At 41.3% G+C, this 16,975-nt stretch overlaps 1 protein-coding gene across 19 annotated transcripts in view; it reads right to left on the minus strand.

The window, feature by feature from the left end:
• Tenm3 (teneurin transmembrane protein 3) overlaps positions 1-16,975 on the minus strand; it is a 2,741,632-nt gene that overhangs the window by 127,365 nt on the left and 2,597,292 nt on the right. For all 19 annotated transcript variants that reach the window (XM_060381770.1, XM_060381769.1, XM_060381766.1 and 16 more), the window contains one exon: positions 11,306-11,428. In XM_060381770.1, coding sequence (XP_060237753.1) covers positions 11,306-11,428 — 123 coding nt within the window. The remainder of the gene's footprint in view (positions 1-11,305; positions 11,429-16,975) is intronic.

Consider the following 16,975-nt stretch of genomic DNA (forward strand, 5'->3'; position numbering starts at 1 on the left):
CAAGAAGGAAGCTGCCCCTTTGCTCTCAGCGAGACTAAGTGCAATGTGTTGGAAGTACCACCTCGTAGGGCCTTCGCATACCAATGGCAAGCACACTGTAACGTGATTTCTGACATACAACAAGAAGCAATTCCAGAAGAGTTGAACAAGTCATGCTACAGGACACTTTCCATCCTCAGCCCTTCACTTCGTAGCAAGAGAGCTCATGTTTGCATTTCCATAAGAAAGAAAACCAAGGATAGAATACAGGCGTCTGACTTATTCTTTAATATTCACGTATGAACAGCTATGTGAGCTACCCAGAAAGTCCTCGCTCACTTCACTCACTTGCTTCCCATTCCTATTCCTTTTATGTTATTCACACAAACATTTAATGTACTTAAAAAAAAATAACTAGGTCAAATTCCGTGCAACGTGCTCAAGTAAAAACTGAAACCACAGCTTCAGATAGAGAAAAAGATTTAAAATAGAACCCATCACATGATTTCAAAAAATTAAATGTAACCGAAATGTGTATAGTTTTTTTAAAGGGGATATAAGTACAATACATCTTGAAGGTTTTTTAGTCTTCTAGATTCTTCTGTGAACAGGAGTCTTGTCTCTAAATACCTGTTAACTTTGATTTACTTCAGCTTTTTTTTTTCTATTTATTTATTTATTTAACCTTAAGATGTGGCTTTTTTGACAGGAAAATGCAAACTAAGCCTCTTGATAAAAATCAGTAGTGTGGAGATAGAAGAAAAAAATACTGATTTTTTTTTTTTTTTTTTTTTTTTTTGGCTTAAGAGTGTTGGCATGGAGCAATGTACTGTTTTTGCCTAAGCAGCTCCTTTGAATATCAGGGTGAGCTTTAGGGTGGCAAAGGGCCTTTGTAAACCTGTCTTGTTGCTTTTCAAGTCACGGTACCTCTTTAATTTGTCCACGTCAAGTATATACTATTTCTGGTAGTATTTTTCAGATGTCCTTTTAAAATTGTAAACATTCCAGGAAGTCAGTGAGCAACTGGCACTATTTCACAAGCTTGTAAACACTTGCACAGAGCGACCTCCCCCCCCCCTTGAAGCCCTTGGGTCTCTCAGTGAAAAGCTAAAAATTCATCTCATCCTGAATTCCAGAGAACTCTGGCTTCAGAGGAAATAAAAGGAAGGCCATCCTTAAGGCTCTCTCGTGCCTCTCACTAAGATCATTATGTCTTATGTCCCTAGAGCCTGAACTTGGGAAGGATCATAGGAAATACAAGGCTGTGTACACAGGAAATGCAAGGTTGTGTGCCCAGGAAATACAAGGTTGGCTGCCCAGGAAATGCAAGATTGTTGGCTAAGAGGAAAAGAAGGAAAAACGGAAGATACATATAGTGCCTTGGAGTTATGCAAACCCAAGGCTTGTGGGTTACAATCAAAGCAATGAAAGAATTCACAGTGAGAATGAAACGCCCCAAGTCTTCAAACACAACAGAGCACCATCCTGAAGATTTCTCAACCTGTACCACTGTGCCTGAACGGGGGAGTTACTGGCTGTCTTTTTACCTGATAACTGTGAGTTCTTTCATTAACGGTATTGACGTCTTAAAATACAGTTGTCAGTGTGGGAAACAGAAAGAGACCATGTACATAAAGTTACAACCTTGCCTTATTGGTATCCCTGCTTACATGAAAACATCATCACAGTGGTGTTTTAAAGAAAGTCTTTAAAAAGTCCCTTGACCTCTGAAGAACATCCCATGGATACATTAACCAGTTAGGACAAGTCAGAGTATTTAAAACTATGCTGGTAATTATGAAGTTCGGTATGCAATTGAAAATTACTTTGTGATAATGAAAAAAACATGTAAGGTTAAAAAGTACTAAACATTTCCTCATACACACCATAAATTTGCCCTCTATATAGGATGTGAGCAAACCAGACTACAGTGATTAAAATAAAATAAAAAAAGGGGGGGGTGGAGAAGAAAATCCAAGTGTCAAAGTTTAACCTCAACTGTTAAGTAGGGCAAATAATAATATTCATTTTAGATCCCACAGAGGCACGAATAATTAAAATAACAGGAGGCAAGGCTAGGCACCTATACGTAACCAACAGCCTGTACTTCAATTCTGCGTCCTAACTTCCGGTCCATTCATATGTGGACTTTGACGATCTCTGGGAGAACACACCTGTTTATACAGGCCACGTGTCCATGACAGAACATGTAGATACAGAGTATTATATTACAGTCCGCACAGACTAAAACAGAGCTGCTCTGCACTAGCTTAATGGAAAAAATCATGACAGCTTCCAATGAGGGAATATTACAATATTCCCAACAACACTGAACTATGAACAGCACTGACTAAAGCTCAGTGCGCTTGTAGCTCCGTGGTTCCCATCCCTTCAGTGCAGAGTGGTCAGTAACCTGCTGTAACATTCACGTCTCTGAAGCTGTCTAATACGGGAGGAAACTGAACGCTCATATAAATTTTAGGCTCAGCTGTAATTTTATTCAAGTAGGAGAACTCACACAGGCTTCCAATGTCTCTTCATACCTAAGGAGAGGCTTGTGTTTGCTCGATCGTTTTCTACTGGAGGAGCCACTTGCCATGGTTATAGCGGTTACACCGGCTGTGGTGATTAATCTGCCAGCCTGCCTGGGTTTAGATTCACCTGTGAGAGGTACTCCTGGCGTAGCTGAGAGGATGCTTCCAGGGAGGATTAATTTAGGGAAGTCCTGCCCTCAGTGTGGGTAGCATCATCCCAAGTGGGGAATTCTGGATGGAATAAAAGGAGCCAATGGAGAAAGCAAGAAGAACACGGACAGTCCCTAACAAGCAGAAGCCAAAACGGATCTTTCCACCCTAATCGTGTTCATGTCACAAACTCTGATGGAAGGTAACTCATACATACATTAATCAGCATTTATGGCTTTTCAGGTTAGTCCTGGATTACAGCAGATTCGCTTACATCAAATTTTGTCATTCATCTCATCGCCTCTTTCTAATACAGATTTCAGTAAAAAGTGAGGTCCCGCTGTGTATCACCTACTTTTTCCCATTGTGGTTTTCTAACTCATTGTGATTCTCTGCTTCATTTCTGTCTCGCCTACCAATTGAGATGCAATGGAAATAAGTGTCTGGGACAGTCTTGGGTGTCTCCCCTCTCCCCCAAACTGCTATTTACTTCAGGGCCTTGGTTAGTATATACCATATAATCCATGCTCAAAAAACACCTCTAAAATAAATGAGCATTATGCATTAAAGGGAAAAATAAGAATAGCAATCTTTTCATACTCTCCAATCCTCCAAGAAAGCAAAAATATAAAAAAAAGATCTCTATTACAGTTTGAGAAGATAGAATTGATACTAATTTCAGGATCTATGCTTTAAAGGGATTTTGCTGTAAATCACAAATATATAATTGAATTAAAGGAAAAATGCAAACCCATAATTAGTGATACGTGTCACAGATTGGTTTCTTATATATACCATTATCAGACTTAAAGGAAACTAGTACTCCATAAAGAAGCTAGAAGTCAGACAAGGCAATTTGCTTAAAGGCCAACAAGTGACAGAACACTTCTCAATTCCTTTCCTTCACCAATATTGGCATTGCATATACTTTAGACAAGATACTGTCCTGGCTCTTTATATACTTTACATGTTATATTCAATTTTTCCATGAGGATTTTGGTCAGACACTGACAAAAAGAACTAGTCTGGGCAAGGACTATGCTAATAGCTTGCGAGAGTAGCAGGAAAATAATAGTCTTTGCCTTACGTTTTAGCAAAGAAAGCGTAATAATGGAAAACACCTTTATATTTTTCATCAATGTACCATGTAGCACCACTTAAAACTACTTTTCGCAGAAAATTCCATGAGGTTACTTTTAGTTGGCAAGAAAATGTAGACAAAAACAAACAAATAAACAAACCCAAACCCTAGAGGCACTGTCCCAAGTAATACAGATACTAATCATTACAAGTTGGATGTGAAGCCAGGTGGGTTTGGCTGCAGAATGCCAGACTTCATCTCTCTACTATGTCACTTCTGTCTTAACAGTGTGGTGAACAGCCAGACTGTGGAGAGACTTTTCAGTCATCTAAAGCGTGCGGATAGAATTTAGGGGACTGGAGGGCGTCAGGTGAGGTACTGTTACTTGTGTCTGAAGAACTGATAGGCAAGAGTAGAAGCACTGTAAACAGGAGCTGTGGGAGAACAGGTGAAACATGACAGAACTCACAAGACAGGGAGTTAGAACTCTGGGGGCTTGCCAGTGGGTTCAACAGAAGATGTAAGAAGATTGGATTCCTATATAAGTTGTACTACACTTATCAAGCAAGTAACCAGGTAGTATTTTCTGCTAGAGAAAGCTTTGAAGAAGAGGCAAATCTGAAAAGAGAGGTGATGTGACAATTGTGTTTTTGGGAGATGGGCACAGTCTCTATCCCACAAGCTCTTGTACATGTGTATCTCCTTGTATACATAACCAAGCAGGGGAGCTTCCTGTAATGTTTTCATCCGCTACAAAGAAAAGCTCTTTTGATGAGGGGTGGTGCAAGATTTAGAATGCAATTAAGGGATTGTGCTGACTTAGTAAAGTGACAGTGGTAGTCTGTGCCCTCACTAGCCTCAGGTAGTTGGTGAGGTTTCCTGGAACAGGCATGATTTCCCTCCTGTTGAGGTGGCCTTTAAGTCCAATTAAGACAGCTGTTGGTTGCTGCTATGGTAGGGGTGCCACTACTGCATCTTTAGGCTATCTTGTCATGCTGGTCTGAGTTGTGGTTCATAGGCCTCACAGCTGGACAGGACTGTTGCTTCCCTCCTTTGGAAGCTTGCATACTACTCTCTGGTGGTATGGGAACTAGATCGGCAGACAGGAGGCTTTCAGGTTAGACATGGCTCAAACAACCAGGGACCCTTGTCCTCCGTGTGCAGTGACTTCAGCAAAAGGAACGTAAAAAACTTTAGTCCCTCAGAGACAACCTAGGGCAATAGCAATAGGCTGTGTCTTTTCAGAAATCACTTGGACTACCCTGATCAAGCACTCAAATGGAGGTTGCTCGTGCTTGATAGCATGGGTCTGTTAGATAGTCAACGGCTGTTTTGGGGAGCTTTGTCAGCCAAGCGGTATAACTTCATTTAATACACACGCACACACACAGTATATGTATATACATACACTTGTATGTATTATACAGGAAAACAGCAATTGTACCCAATGCAACTGGACTGTGGTAGAGACCAGCTCCAACAGGTACATCTTCAATACAACTTCTGGACCTAATCCTCACAGAACAGCTCAGAAGGGGGTGTGAGGGCCAGGGGACCGCCAGGAGGCCATGTCTCCTGGAAATGCCTGCATAAACAAGACAGGAACAAATGGCAGTATCAGCAGACATGCTGATGTGGAAGGGGGAAAGTGCCAAGAGGTCCCACCCCTAGACATAGAACCATAGGCAACTACCAACTGCTGAGAGAAGGGAAGAATCAGCTTCTTCTGGGGAAGAGACCCCGCCGACTGCTTATCTTATACAAAGTGGTTGGTCTTGAAATCATGTACACACAAACAACAAAAAATGGACATATATATATATATATATACACACACACATACATGTTTTACATATATATGTGCATGTACACATATGTAACAACAATAAAAAGAGGCCATCGATTTGAGAGGGAGAAATGGGAAACGTGGAAGAGATTGGAGAGAAGGAGCATAGGAGGGGTTGAGGGCAGAAAGGGAACAGATGATGTAATTATAGTTTAATTAAGATATATTAAAAAAAACCTGACACTCTTATGGGGGAAAAAAAAAACAAATAAAAACATGAGTTGCTTAACTTAAAAAAAAAAGTGAAGCTTAATTCCTGCTTAACTTAAAGTTTAAAGTTCCCTTAAAAGGAAAGGAAGCTTGAGACCCTTATTGTGAAGCTGGGATGACCTCAGCTGTTTGTGGTGATGGGGATTGAACCAGGGTCTCAGGATATACCCTGGGCAAGCTCTGCCTCTCAGTCAAGTCACTTGACTTGTCAGTTTGCTAGAATGTCTGATGCTAAGTTGGAAGAAGCCCCGTGCTTCTGTGTAGGTCAATGAGAATGAGGCCCCTTGGGATGTTCTTCCTTAGAATGAGCTACTGCCTTCTGAGAAACCTAAACCGCATGCAAGGGCTGTGTTCAGATGTTCCTGCCCACAGCCACAGCAGAGCTGAGCATGAGTAAATATATAACATCAGCTGCTAGCCAGTTGAGTGAGCACTCTTGGACTTCCGGCTTAATGGAGCCTTCAGGCAGCCTCAGACATCTGGAGGCAATTGCATGAGAAGTCCCAGCCAAGAAATATATGAACTGCCTAGACAACTGGCAGGATTGCAAGAGATGAAAAACGGTTTCTGTAAACTAGTGAACTTTGGTATGGCTTCTTATGCAGTACTAGAAAACCTAAGCAGTTGATGTGCTCAGATTTTTAACGCTTGGAATTTGCTAAGCTAAGAAGATGCTCAGGTGCAAATGCTCCGGAGAAGCGCTGATTTTTTTTTTTTTTTTTTTTTTTTTGTAGTTGCTGTCTGGAGCTAAGGAATGCAACCTAGGATGCACTTACTGATGGAGTCAGAGTTACATAGAATGTAACTAAAGATGAGTACAGACAAGATCAAGTGTAGTTATACCATGACAGAGCAGGGTCCTGAGAAATTGCGGTGTTTGGTGAGCAGGCGAAAGGCAATGAGCCAGATCAACCAATAGATGTGGCTACTAAAAACGAAATGAAGACCCGGCCAGGGTGGTACTATCCATGCTATGGAAATGAATACTTCAGGTAAGATTTTTTTAAAAATATAGAGATCTCAAATATGAGAAAAAGGAAAGAACATTTCCGGGTGCAATCAGCAGCAGCTGGATACCTGAAAATGGTGAGTGTCGATAAGGGCGGTGATAGAGGACAGCCATGTAAACAGAATACAGCAGAAACAGGACTGCCATGGACTCACATAAAAGGTGAGATGTGGATTCAGAAAATCTACACCACACTATGCTTCAGAAGCTGCCCGTAAGGAACGAAGAGAGCGGTAGGGTGGAGATGAAAGAGAAGGGTGAGGTCAAAGGGTTTTATTTTTCATGAAATATAAGAAACAGTGGAATGTTCATATGATGGCTGGAAAGGATCAGCATACTAGGGGGATTTCATTGTTATTACTTTTAAATTATGCATACGTGCGTGAGTCTGTGTGTGCCCATAAGTTCAGCTGCCTTCAGAGGCCAGAGGCCTGGAGCTAGTTACAACTGGTTGTGAGCTGCCTGATAGGGGTGCTGGGAATGGATCTTGGCACTGATGCAAGAGCAATACATGCTCTTAACTGCTGAGGCGGCTCTCCACCCTCGTACTGGAGAGATTTTAAAGATGTAGGGTAGGATCAAGAGTGTTCAAGAGCAAACGTCCTTGAATGGTGGGAAGATGGTGGAAGGATGGGTTCCCAAACATGTAGTGCGATGGTGCACATGGACTATGAAATTAGCAGAGTCTAAAATCACCCAGCAGGCAAGTCTCTGAGCTAGCTGAAGTGGGAATATCGACATTAAATGCTGGGTGCTAACTTTCGTTTCTGTCTGCTTCCCGACTAAGGACGCAACGCCATCAGTTGCCTTAGGCGCCTCACACCACACCTTTCCCAGTACGATGGACTGTCCCCATCAAACTGTGAGCCAGGACAAACATTCCTCTTTTTAAGTTGCCTTCGTTTGCTATTTTGTTCCAACAGTGAGAAAAGTAACTAACAGATGTATGAATCGAGATTTGCTTATAGGAACCAAAGAGAATGCGCGCTGGAGGTCTCTATTTTCTATTTTTCTGTTTAACAGAATACAAGGTGGGGTCTGGGGTGGGGGAGGATGATCTGAAACAACTGTTGGGAAATATGGAGGGCAGAAGACTGCAAGAAAACTATAGTGGGGCCCCAGGCTGCTGTAGTTGGTAAGCCAAGAGCTAAGGGTTCTTAGTCCCTCTGTACCCATGAAGAAATCAAGGCTCAGAAGGTTAAGTAACTAGTTATAAAGTAAGTGAGTTAAGGGGCTAGCATCTGAGAATAGTCCTGTGTAATTCTTTCCAGTACATTAGGCTAAATGAATCTGTTAGTCCAGGGAATAATTTTAGTTTCTAGAAGGAAGCTCTTTCAGATCCAAACTTTTAATCCTACCTTTTTATTCACTTTGTCCATATCTATCAGTGTGGCCAGACCCCACACTTCTGCTAGACCATCTCTGCAATTTTTAGCCAAAGAAAGTGTTAGCAATCATGAGTAAAGAATAACACTGCAACGTGGAGTTCCCTTTTAGATAGTAATTGCTTTTGAGAAGCTTTGGTGCAGGACCAAGGGTAGGCAGGAAGATTATGGAGCCATTAGCACAGTGGCTGTTTCTTGAATGATGCTTACAAAATACAGACGAAACAGGACCACAGAAGTGAGAGTATTGCATTTCAAAACCGGGAAAGTCATCTTCTCGTTATGTTTAGCACAGTTAATTCTAGTAAATTTTGTGCCAGATTTTAAGGTTTCCTCCAAGGGTTGTTGTCCATGAATTTTCAAAGAGATAATGTGACAGTTCTGGTCTGGACAGTTCAGAAATCTAAAGTGGTGGGTGACGGGTCATGGATATTGCAAATTGACCACAGAAGTCTTTTTAGAGGAAGTTGATTGCTGGTTCCTCCATTCTTACAGAGTCTCCCTCCTGTACCACTGAAGAACTAAACAGCAAGAGTCTCTACTTGATAAACAGAAGAGATCACTCTTTACAATAAGGAGACTGTTGGCTTCATTTGAGAAATAATAGAGTAGACAAGTGACTTGTTTAGATCACCTTGTCAACAAAGTCTGAGCTAACACACAGTCTTTGTTTTTTTTCCCCCCCTGATCTGAAATTTTCATAAACATCTGTTCTTTTGGGAGGCAGCTGGGCCAGTTCTCTGGTGGACCGCTACCACCTACTTTGGGAGAGAGTTCTTTCTATGGTGAGGAAGAGTTACCGTGGATAGCTTATGCCCTGGGACTTGGTGGCACGTGTTAACTCTTTGTCTGCCGAGGGAAGCAGTTTTTGAAACTTTAGTTCTCCATAAACTAAGAAATCATTTTATAATTAATAATTACTGGGGAAAATATAATAAAACACAATAGAAAGCACCAGAGCGTATTTGTAGATGTAAAGACAGATATTAATTTAACAATGTCATTTACTTATAACATACACGTGCATGGGTGTGTTTGATTGATGAACACGTATCCACTGATATTATGGTCAACGGGTTTAGTAACTGTTTTCAGGGATTGCTTAGAGAGCCATATTTTATAGAAACTGTATTCCTATGGCGTGCTTCTAACACTCTGGAGCTTACAGGATCCCAGATAGTCTATTTTAGGGTTATTCTGCATTTCCTTGCGAACGTGAACAACTATTCACTTAGCTCACTGTACCAAAGTAAATGAGCAGAGAAACTCAGATTTGAGCATGTACTTATGTGCACTGAGAAATGCTGATATGAGCTCATATCTCTTGGAAAAGAAATGTCAGTAGCCATAACTGAATCTGGAATGAGCATCTTTTTTTGGCCCGCAGCTTTCTCAGGACCCCACATTTGAGTGTGGTGACAGTAATTAGCTACAGTGTCTTCATCTTAATAATAACAGGTTTGGATACTATCCATCAACCAAATGTCCACTAAAAAACACGGAATTCTTCAGAATTATGATCTGCTGTCTGTGCAAATAATCCCTGCAGTAATTAATAAGTACTGTTTGACTAGCTTTGCCGTGATCATCCACTTTAAGAGACAGTCTCAATTTCAGTCAACACACAAACAAACAAACAAACAAACAAACAAAAAAACCAGATCTTAATTTTTGTGTAGTTTCTGGATCTGTTTACACATGGTGCCAATGTGTAAAAACACGTAGCAGTAATGTTTATACTGTACGAAATGTGGTACTTGCAGTTTCAGTTAGAAAAAAATTTCTTCTCTGCCATTATTAGCCCACTGTAGAGTGAGGCCCTGTGGTGACACGGCAGATAGCAGATCATAGTTCTTTGTATAAACAATGCCATACGGGAGGGTATTTCCTAGTACTGTGAAAAATGGAAGGTGTAAAATTCCTTAGTCTCCTTAAGGTGCTGAAGACATAGAGCAGTGGTTCTCAACTTCCTAATGCTGTGATCCTTTAACATAGTTCCTCATGCTGTGATGACCCCCAACTGTAAAATTACTTTGGTTGCTGTTATGAATTATAATATAAATATCTGATATGCAGATGATCTTAGGCAACCCCCATGAAAGGGTCATTTGACCCCCAAAGGCATCATGACCCACATATGGAGAACTACATATCACTGTTAAGATAAAAGATGAAAAGCTAACGAATGAGAGTGTGTTCAAAGCCCCAGCCCGCCAGTAAAGGAGAATATAAGAAGCTGCTAATTAAAGAGCCCCTGGCTCTGTTCTAGTCTCGCAAAGAACTGAGGCATTTGACACGGAAATCCTGGTGGTAAAATGAGGAAGCAGAGGAAGAGGAGCCAAGGAAACCCCTTAAAGCAAATAATTCTTCACATGACAGAGACAGAGATGTCTGACAGGTTGCCCAAGACATAACTTATCAGCACATCCTTCAAAGCATCAGAGGAGATCAGTGCCAAGGCATGTGCCAACACACACATTAGCATGAAACTATGAGCAACAGAGGCTTATGTAGGCATAGGTCCAGTTGGAGGGGTTTATATTGGAAAAACGAAGTACAGCATTCTCTAGCCACTTAAATGCCATTTTTGTTCAGAGACTACTGATTGAGAAGTCTGTGTTACCTCCAAGTGCGAACTCTAAAAGGTCTGGAGGAAGGGGAACCGGGGTAAAGGTCAGTAAGTTATAATCCTCAAATGTGGCTTATATTTAAAAGCGTTTCTAATGAGATCAGTATGGTGTCCCAACTCCACGTACAAGCCCAATTAAGAAAACTTAATACACGCCAGGTACCACGAGAGATGACATTCTGAACTGTAGTCTACTTGTCTACTGAAAACAGAACTCAGTCCATGCTTGTAAGAATGAATGGCAGAAGAGCCAAATCGTCAGCCCTCCCCGAAGGCAGACAATTATACTATTCAGAATGTAATAAAGGTGTGATTTTTCAACTTCTCAAATAAATGAATAAAAATACTCACGAGCAGATGACATCTCCTACCTCCGAACCTTTCTTCTGTCCCACATGAGCTGAATGCAAGCATGCTTAAAACCAAGTTTATGGAGAATGACGGAAAAAGAAAAAGACAGGCTCCGCGTTTCTCTCTCTTACCATTGTCGCCAGAAGGTAACGAGACAGTGTTTGTTGGCATGGCGTCAGAATTCACTTTTCCATTCTCAAATGTGTCATTTTCAGTCTGCTGTAAGTGCCAATTGAGGCCAAATAGATGCATTGCTGGGGGGGAAAGCATAGAAGTTGTTTAAAGGTCTGCTGTTCCAAACTCCAAAAGCAAGTGCTTAGCATGTTTATAACAAGACTCGTATGTAAAGTTCAAATTTCCATCTTCTGAAATAACAGGGATAACCGCGCAATACGAATTATAAACAAAATTCCTCAGACACATGCAATCTACGTAGAAATGCTGCGCACAATGACAGCACTTCAATAACAATTGAGTATAACTCAGTTAACTGGTACCAGGAAAGACTTAAGCACGAAACACTATTGACTGTGGCTTGTCTGTGTTCCACATTGTAAGAAGGCTGTACAAGTCTCTGAAGCAGAATTCACCAAATCTTTTTGACCCTGGCTCATCTGAAGGTTTGGCTGTTACAATTTGTTCCATGTTCTCCACAACCAGGATCTTTTCCATTGATTGTGGTCAAAAGCAAAAAAAAAAAAAAAAAAAAAACAAACCTTCTTTCACAGAGGAACTTGACAGCATGTGGCATGGTCAGAGTAGACTGAGGTGTGCAAGTCAGAAGGGCAACATTTAATCTCTCTCTTTTTGTTTTTGCTACACAGCCCTGTTCTAGAACTCACTACACAGACTGTACTGTCCTTGAGCATTCTGGAGATACAGGTGTGCGCCGCCGCATCTGGCTAAAAGTGCAACACTTGAAACTGAGATGAATCAATTTTGAATGCACCTATCAGATAACTCATGTGAGGTTCTCAAGTGGGAATGATAGCAATTTTATGCATTTATAAGGCATACACATTCATTAAATACTTGCGTTTATCACTGTTCCTTATTTAAAATATTTAGAAAAGGTAACTAGAGAACTGTTATATGATTTTGAGTATATACATTCACTATAAATTAATTTTTAATATATTATTTTTGTTAATTTGTCTAAAATATTTAGAAGACCTCGTCACTGGCATATTAACCATTGACAATGACTAGACATTTACCTCCACTCTAAGAGCATGGTTTAGAAACAATTTTCTCAGGAAGCCTGCATAGTCACAAGGACATCCAATGATGGCCACATTAGCATATTGCAAAAGAGAACTTTGTTTTGACATTTTGATCATAATATACATTGGAATTTACAAGTGATCTGAAAAAAAGACAGGTGTTTCCAGAAACCATCTCAGAGGTAGTGTGCTCATTGCCCCTGACAAAGAACTGTTGTTAAATACCCAAATAATGTAGTAAGAAAAACAAATAAACCAGGGCAAAGGGCACTGTCTTTGGATGTACTCAGGCTTTTGTTCAAGCCTTAGCCTAGTGTTTAATCTTTGAAAATTTAATGATACGTATTATGTTTATTTAAAAATGAGCCATGCCTAGCTTACTTAGTTGATGTTAAGAATTCTCGATAGAGTATATGAAGCATAGTTGGCATTCAGCAGAATGTTTTCTCACATATAAGTATTTCACTTCTGTACTCTAGATTCCAGATCATGAAAGCATTTGGTGCTGCCTAACCAGACCATGGTACCTTTCAGCCTTTAACTACAAAGCTACCAACTCACTATAAAAATCCACCTTATCATTCAAGATGGTGGAAACTGGGAGAAGGCTATTCAGACTGTGTTGATGTCTTTGTTTTAAAGGCCTTTGTTTTCAAATCATATGTATGTGTGTGTATTCGTGTGTTTGCACATGAAAGGGTTATCTCTAGACCCCGAAAGAGGACACTGGACCCTCTGGAGCTGGAGTAATAAGCGATATGAACTGTCTGACATGGTTTGGGGTTAAGTTTAGGGCTAAGGATACCTTAGTACATTCATTTCAATAATTACCTGGTAAATCAATGAATTAAAATGAGCAAAAATTCCAACTTCTGAAAAAATTCAAATCTAAGAAAACACTTTTGCAGGTAAGATAGCAATTTATTTTAAAAAAAGTACATATAAAATAATTCTTAAATGGATAAGTATGAAGAGCATATTATTAATTAATAAATGACTCCTTCAGTATAACACATGAAAGTAGCTCAGTGCTAGCCTGTTATTATTATATATGATAAATGGGATGTTTTAAAATGTCAATAATTTCAGGATGTTGTTATCAGTACCACATCCTGTTAATAACATGATGAAAATGTATCATATAAGTAAAAAAAACCACAGTGATGTCTATATTGCACGTGTGTAATAAATATATAAGTGCATACGCCTCGTTTAAATTATGGTCTTGCAGGGGTTCTGTTTAAACTCTGATTTTCATGGATTAAGATACAGACTTTAGAATTCTTGAATTTACAAGTCGTCATCTTACAAGGGGGTATATCTTCCTATGTCATTTTGCATTAAATTACAGAGTGTGTGAGCAGCAAAATGTCAGGAGCTTTCTAAACATTTATCGCTTCACACACTCTTCAAGGTTTTACATACTTCAGCAATTTCCGAAGAAAATAATGGGAGCTGGTTCGGCAGCCGGTAAAGGGTTGACAGGCGTACCCTACCCCCAAAACAATCAATACAGACTGTCGCTGGCTCCGAATGGCTTGCTTTCAGGGTGTTCAACTTTCCAAGGGTACAAAACCTACATCAGCTATAGCAGAGACCAGGGGCTTATTTTTGGGATTTCTGATCTTTCCTTGGACTGGTAATATGGGGTGGGATTCTTTTTCACAATGTTTGGTGGGGTCACTGGACTCCACATTGCTTTCACTGGAGGACCACAATTCATGGACAGGCTCTCCAGGACTCTCCATTGCTAAGCTGGGGCAGGCGCTTTGGTAGGTGACATGTACTCAGTGCATTCTGATATCTGATGTTTTAGAAATCTCCAGTGGGCTTATTGGGATAGAGACCGCTACTTGTATTCCACAGGGTCAACTTCCTCTGAGAAATGACTTGTCATTGTCATGTTCTAATATTAAAAAAAAAGGATAAATATTAAATTTTCTTGAATGGTAGATTTGATCACATTATTACTAGACTTTGAAGGGTAGAGATAATCTATGGGATTGTACACGGATATTAAATGTTGCAAAGTGATAGGATATTTGTGTTGGGAGAGTCATTTTATTGTTTGCCAGATGGCTAACAGCTTTATCACTTACACACACATGCATGCACGCATGCACAATCACTACATAAATATCAGTAAGATGGGATTCAGGTTCCACTTGAGATGCTGACTGATGAATATCCCATCCAGTAACGCCACACCTTGCTTAAGATCTCACTGAAAACAGAAGGCAATGAGTCCTCTGGCCTTAGGATATCACCTACTTTAAAATGGGCATTGTCTGGTATTTAATGAGCTCTGGCACTTATAGACCTCAAACTATACATATATCTATATGTGGGGTTAATGAGAGAGAAGAGAGGGGCAGGCAGCGGACTCCAAAAGTCAAAAGTGTCCAAGAAATAACTAAGCAGGGGCATAATAAAACTACAGGGGACATGTTGGCAGACAAAAAAGGAAAAATTAGCCCAATAAAACATATCTGCAAATAAAGATGGGTGACTTCAGTTCTTCAATCCTGAACTGGAAAGCAGATCTGAACCCATGGGAAAGTATTTGCTGTATTCTCTATGGGCCGGTGCTCGCTCTCTCTAAGCCTTCCCCTCAAGCACTGCTATCTTCTAGGCTACCTGCTACACTCTGTCAGAGAGACCCAGACAAATGGCATGCACAGAGCATGGCTGCAGAACAGAATTGAACTCTTAGGTCATGTTTAGTGCAAATCCCGGGTGTCAGGAAGGAAATAATATGATCAAGAAAATCCACGTAACTATGTGAGTTGACCGCCAGCCCACGGCCTCCCAAACTGCCTGTAGTCTGGAAGTATGATTTGTCTTGGCAAGGGGTGGGGAAACCTAATGCCTATGTGAACTTCTGGGAAGACCATAAAATGTTACAAGTTATGGAAAACAGTACAGCAATCCCTCAAAAAGACAAAACAAAAACAGAATGACTGGGTGACCCGGCTCTTGTTACATCTCAAAGGTTGTGAAAGTTGAAGTTGAGATCTCAGAGCTAATCGCACAGCCCTGTCTAAACCAGCACGGGTCCTAACAATCAGGAGAGGATATCATGTCCTTTACATTGATGGACACACAGATAAAGAAGCATGGGTACATCATGCAGCCTGAATATTTTTCAGCCTTAAACGGAGAGAATCCTGCTGCATATACCTATGGATGAAATGTGTAATACTCTAGATGCAAAAGGGCACATATGGATCCACTCATGCACCATCTGAGAATTGCTTCTGTATGTTGACTGTGTGCTCCTGTGCGTATGCTTGTTCTCATGGGCAGTAGCACACGTCTGTGAGCATGTGGAGGCTCTAAATTGGCATCAGGCTCTTCCTCAGTCCCTCTCCACTTCATATACAGAGACAAGACTTCTCAGTTGAGCCCAGATCTTGCATATTGGCTCAGCATTCAAGCTAGCCGGGCTGCCCCCCTGGATCCACTTTCCAACCCTAAGGTTGGGGGGGGGGTTACAGCAGCACCCACACCTGTCCAGAGTTTATGTGGTTCCTGGGGATTTGAACTCTGATCCTCACATTTGCATTGCAAGCCATCCCCTTAGAGCATGGGGTGCGTATAATACAACCCCTTCGGGTGGCCATGAGCTCTCTTGAATTGCCTCAGCCAGCAGCCTCTTTTGAGAATCATTCTCTAAACGCCAGAGGTATTTGTCCATGTTAGCCACCCCCCTCCCCAGCACTCTGACTGTTGTTTCTCAGCTGGCCTTCACAATTCCTGCGTGAGTGTTCTGACAGGCTACTACAGAACAGAGTGTCTCTGCTCTGGTCCCTTGGAGCCTTTTGACTGTTTTCAACACGAAATGTGGCCAGAGTCTGGGTGTAATATTCCTAGACAAAGCTTCAAGAATACCTATGTAATCTGTAACATCCATGGAAGCAATCATAGAGGCATGCCGATTAGTGACTGCTGTTAGCGTGGGTCCTGGAGTGGGCGCCATCAGTACACTGCACACGTACGTAAGCAAAAAGAAGCCGGCGTGTGAGGCGACTGTGGTGGGATACGTCTGAGATGGCTCTAAATAATCCCTGTCCCTTGGCATTCATACATACCCTTATATCTTTCCCTCCCTTTGAATGCGGGCTTGATTTAGTAACGTGCTTATAATGGGAAGCATAAGGCGGGCATCATGGAATGTCTTTTCTCATCTTAGGATATAAAAGACTTTAGCTTCTATTTTCGCTGCTCAAATCTCTCCCTTGCACGGCCTGCCACGGGGAAAAGCAGCTGTCACATCATATATCAGGCAGGCCCACGGAGCAGCCCGTGTGGCGAGCGAGGGGACCATCAAAACCCCGTGAGCGAGCTGGAAGCACCCTCCTCTGGCCCCGGTTAAGCTTTCAAAGAAGTCAATCCCAGCCTACAGTCTGACGACAGCCTGAAAGAGCCTGCGGTAGAGGCACACTGCTACACCGAAACCAGGCATTACAACAGGCACACACTTGAGATAAATGAACGTTGTGTGAATCTGCTAAATTTGGAGGGCATTTGCTCCCTGCTCACTGATACAACGGTTCCTCTCGTGTACCCCAAAGTATG

This window comes from Meriones unguiculatus, chromosome 4 (assembly GCF_030254825.1).
Source record: "Meriones unguiculatus strain TT.TT164.6M chromosome 4, Bangor_MerUng_6.1, whole genome shotgun sequence".
NCBI lineage: Eukaryota > Metazoa > Chordata > Mammalia > Rodentia > Muridae > Meriones > Meriones unguiculatus.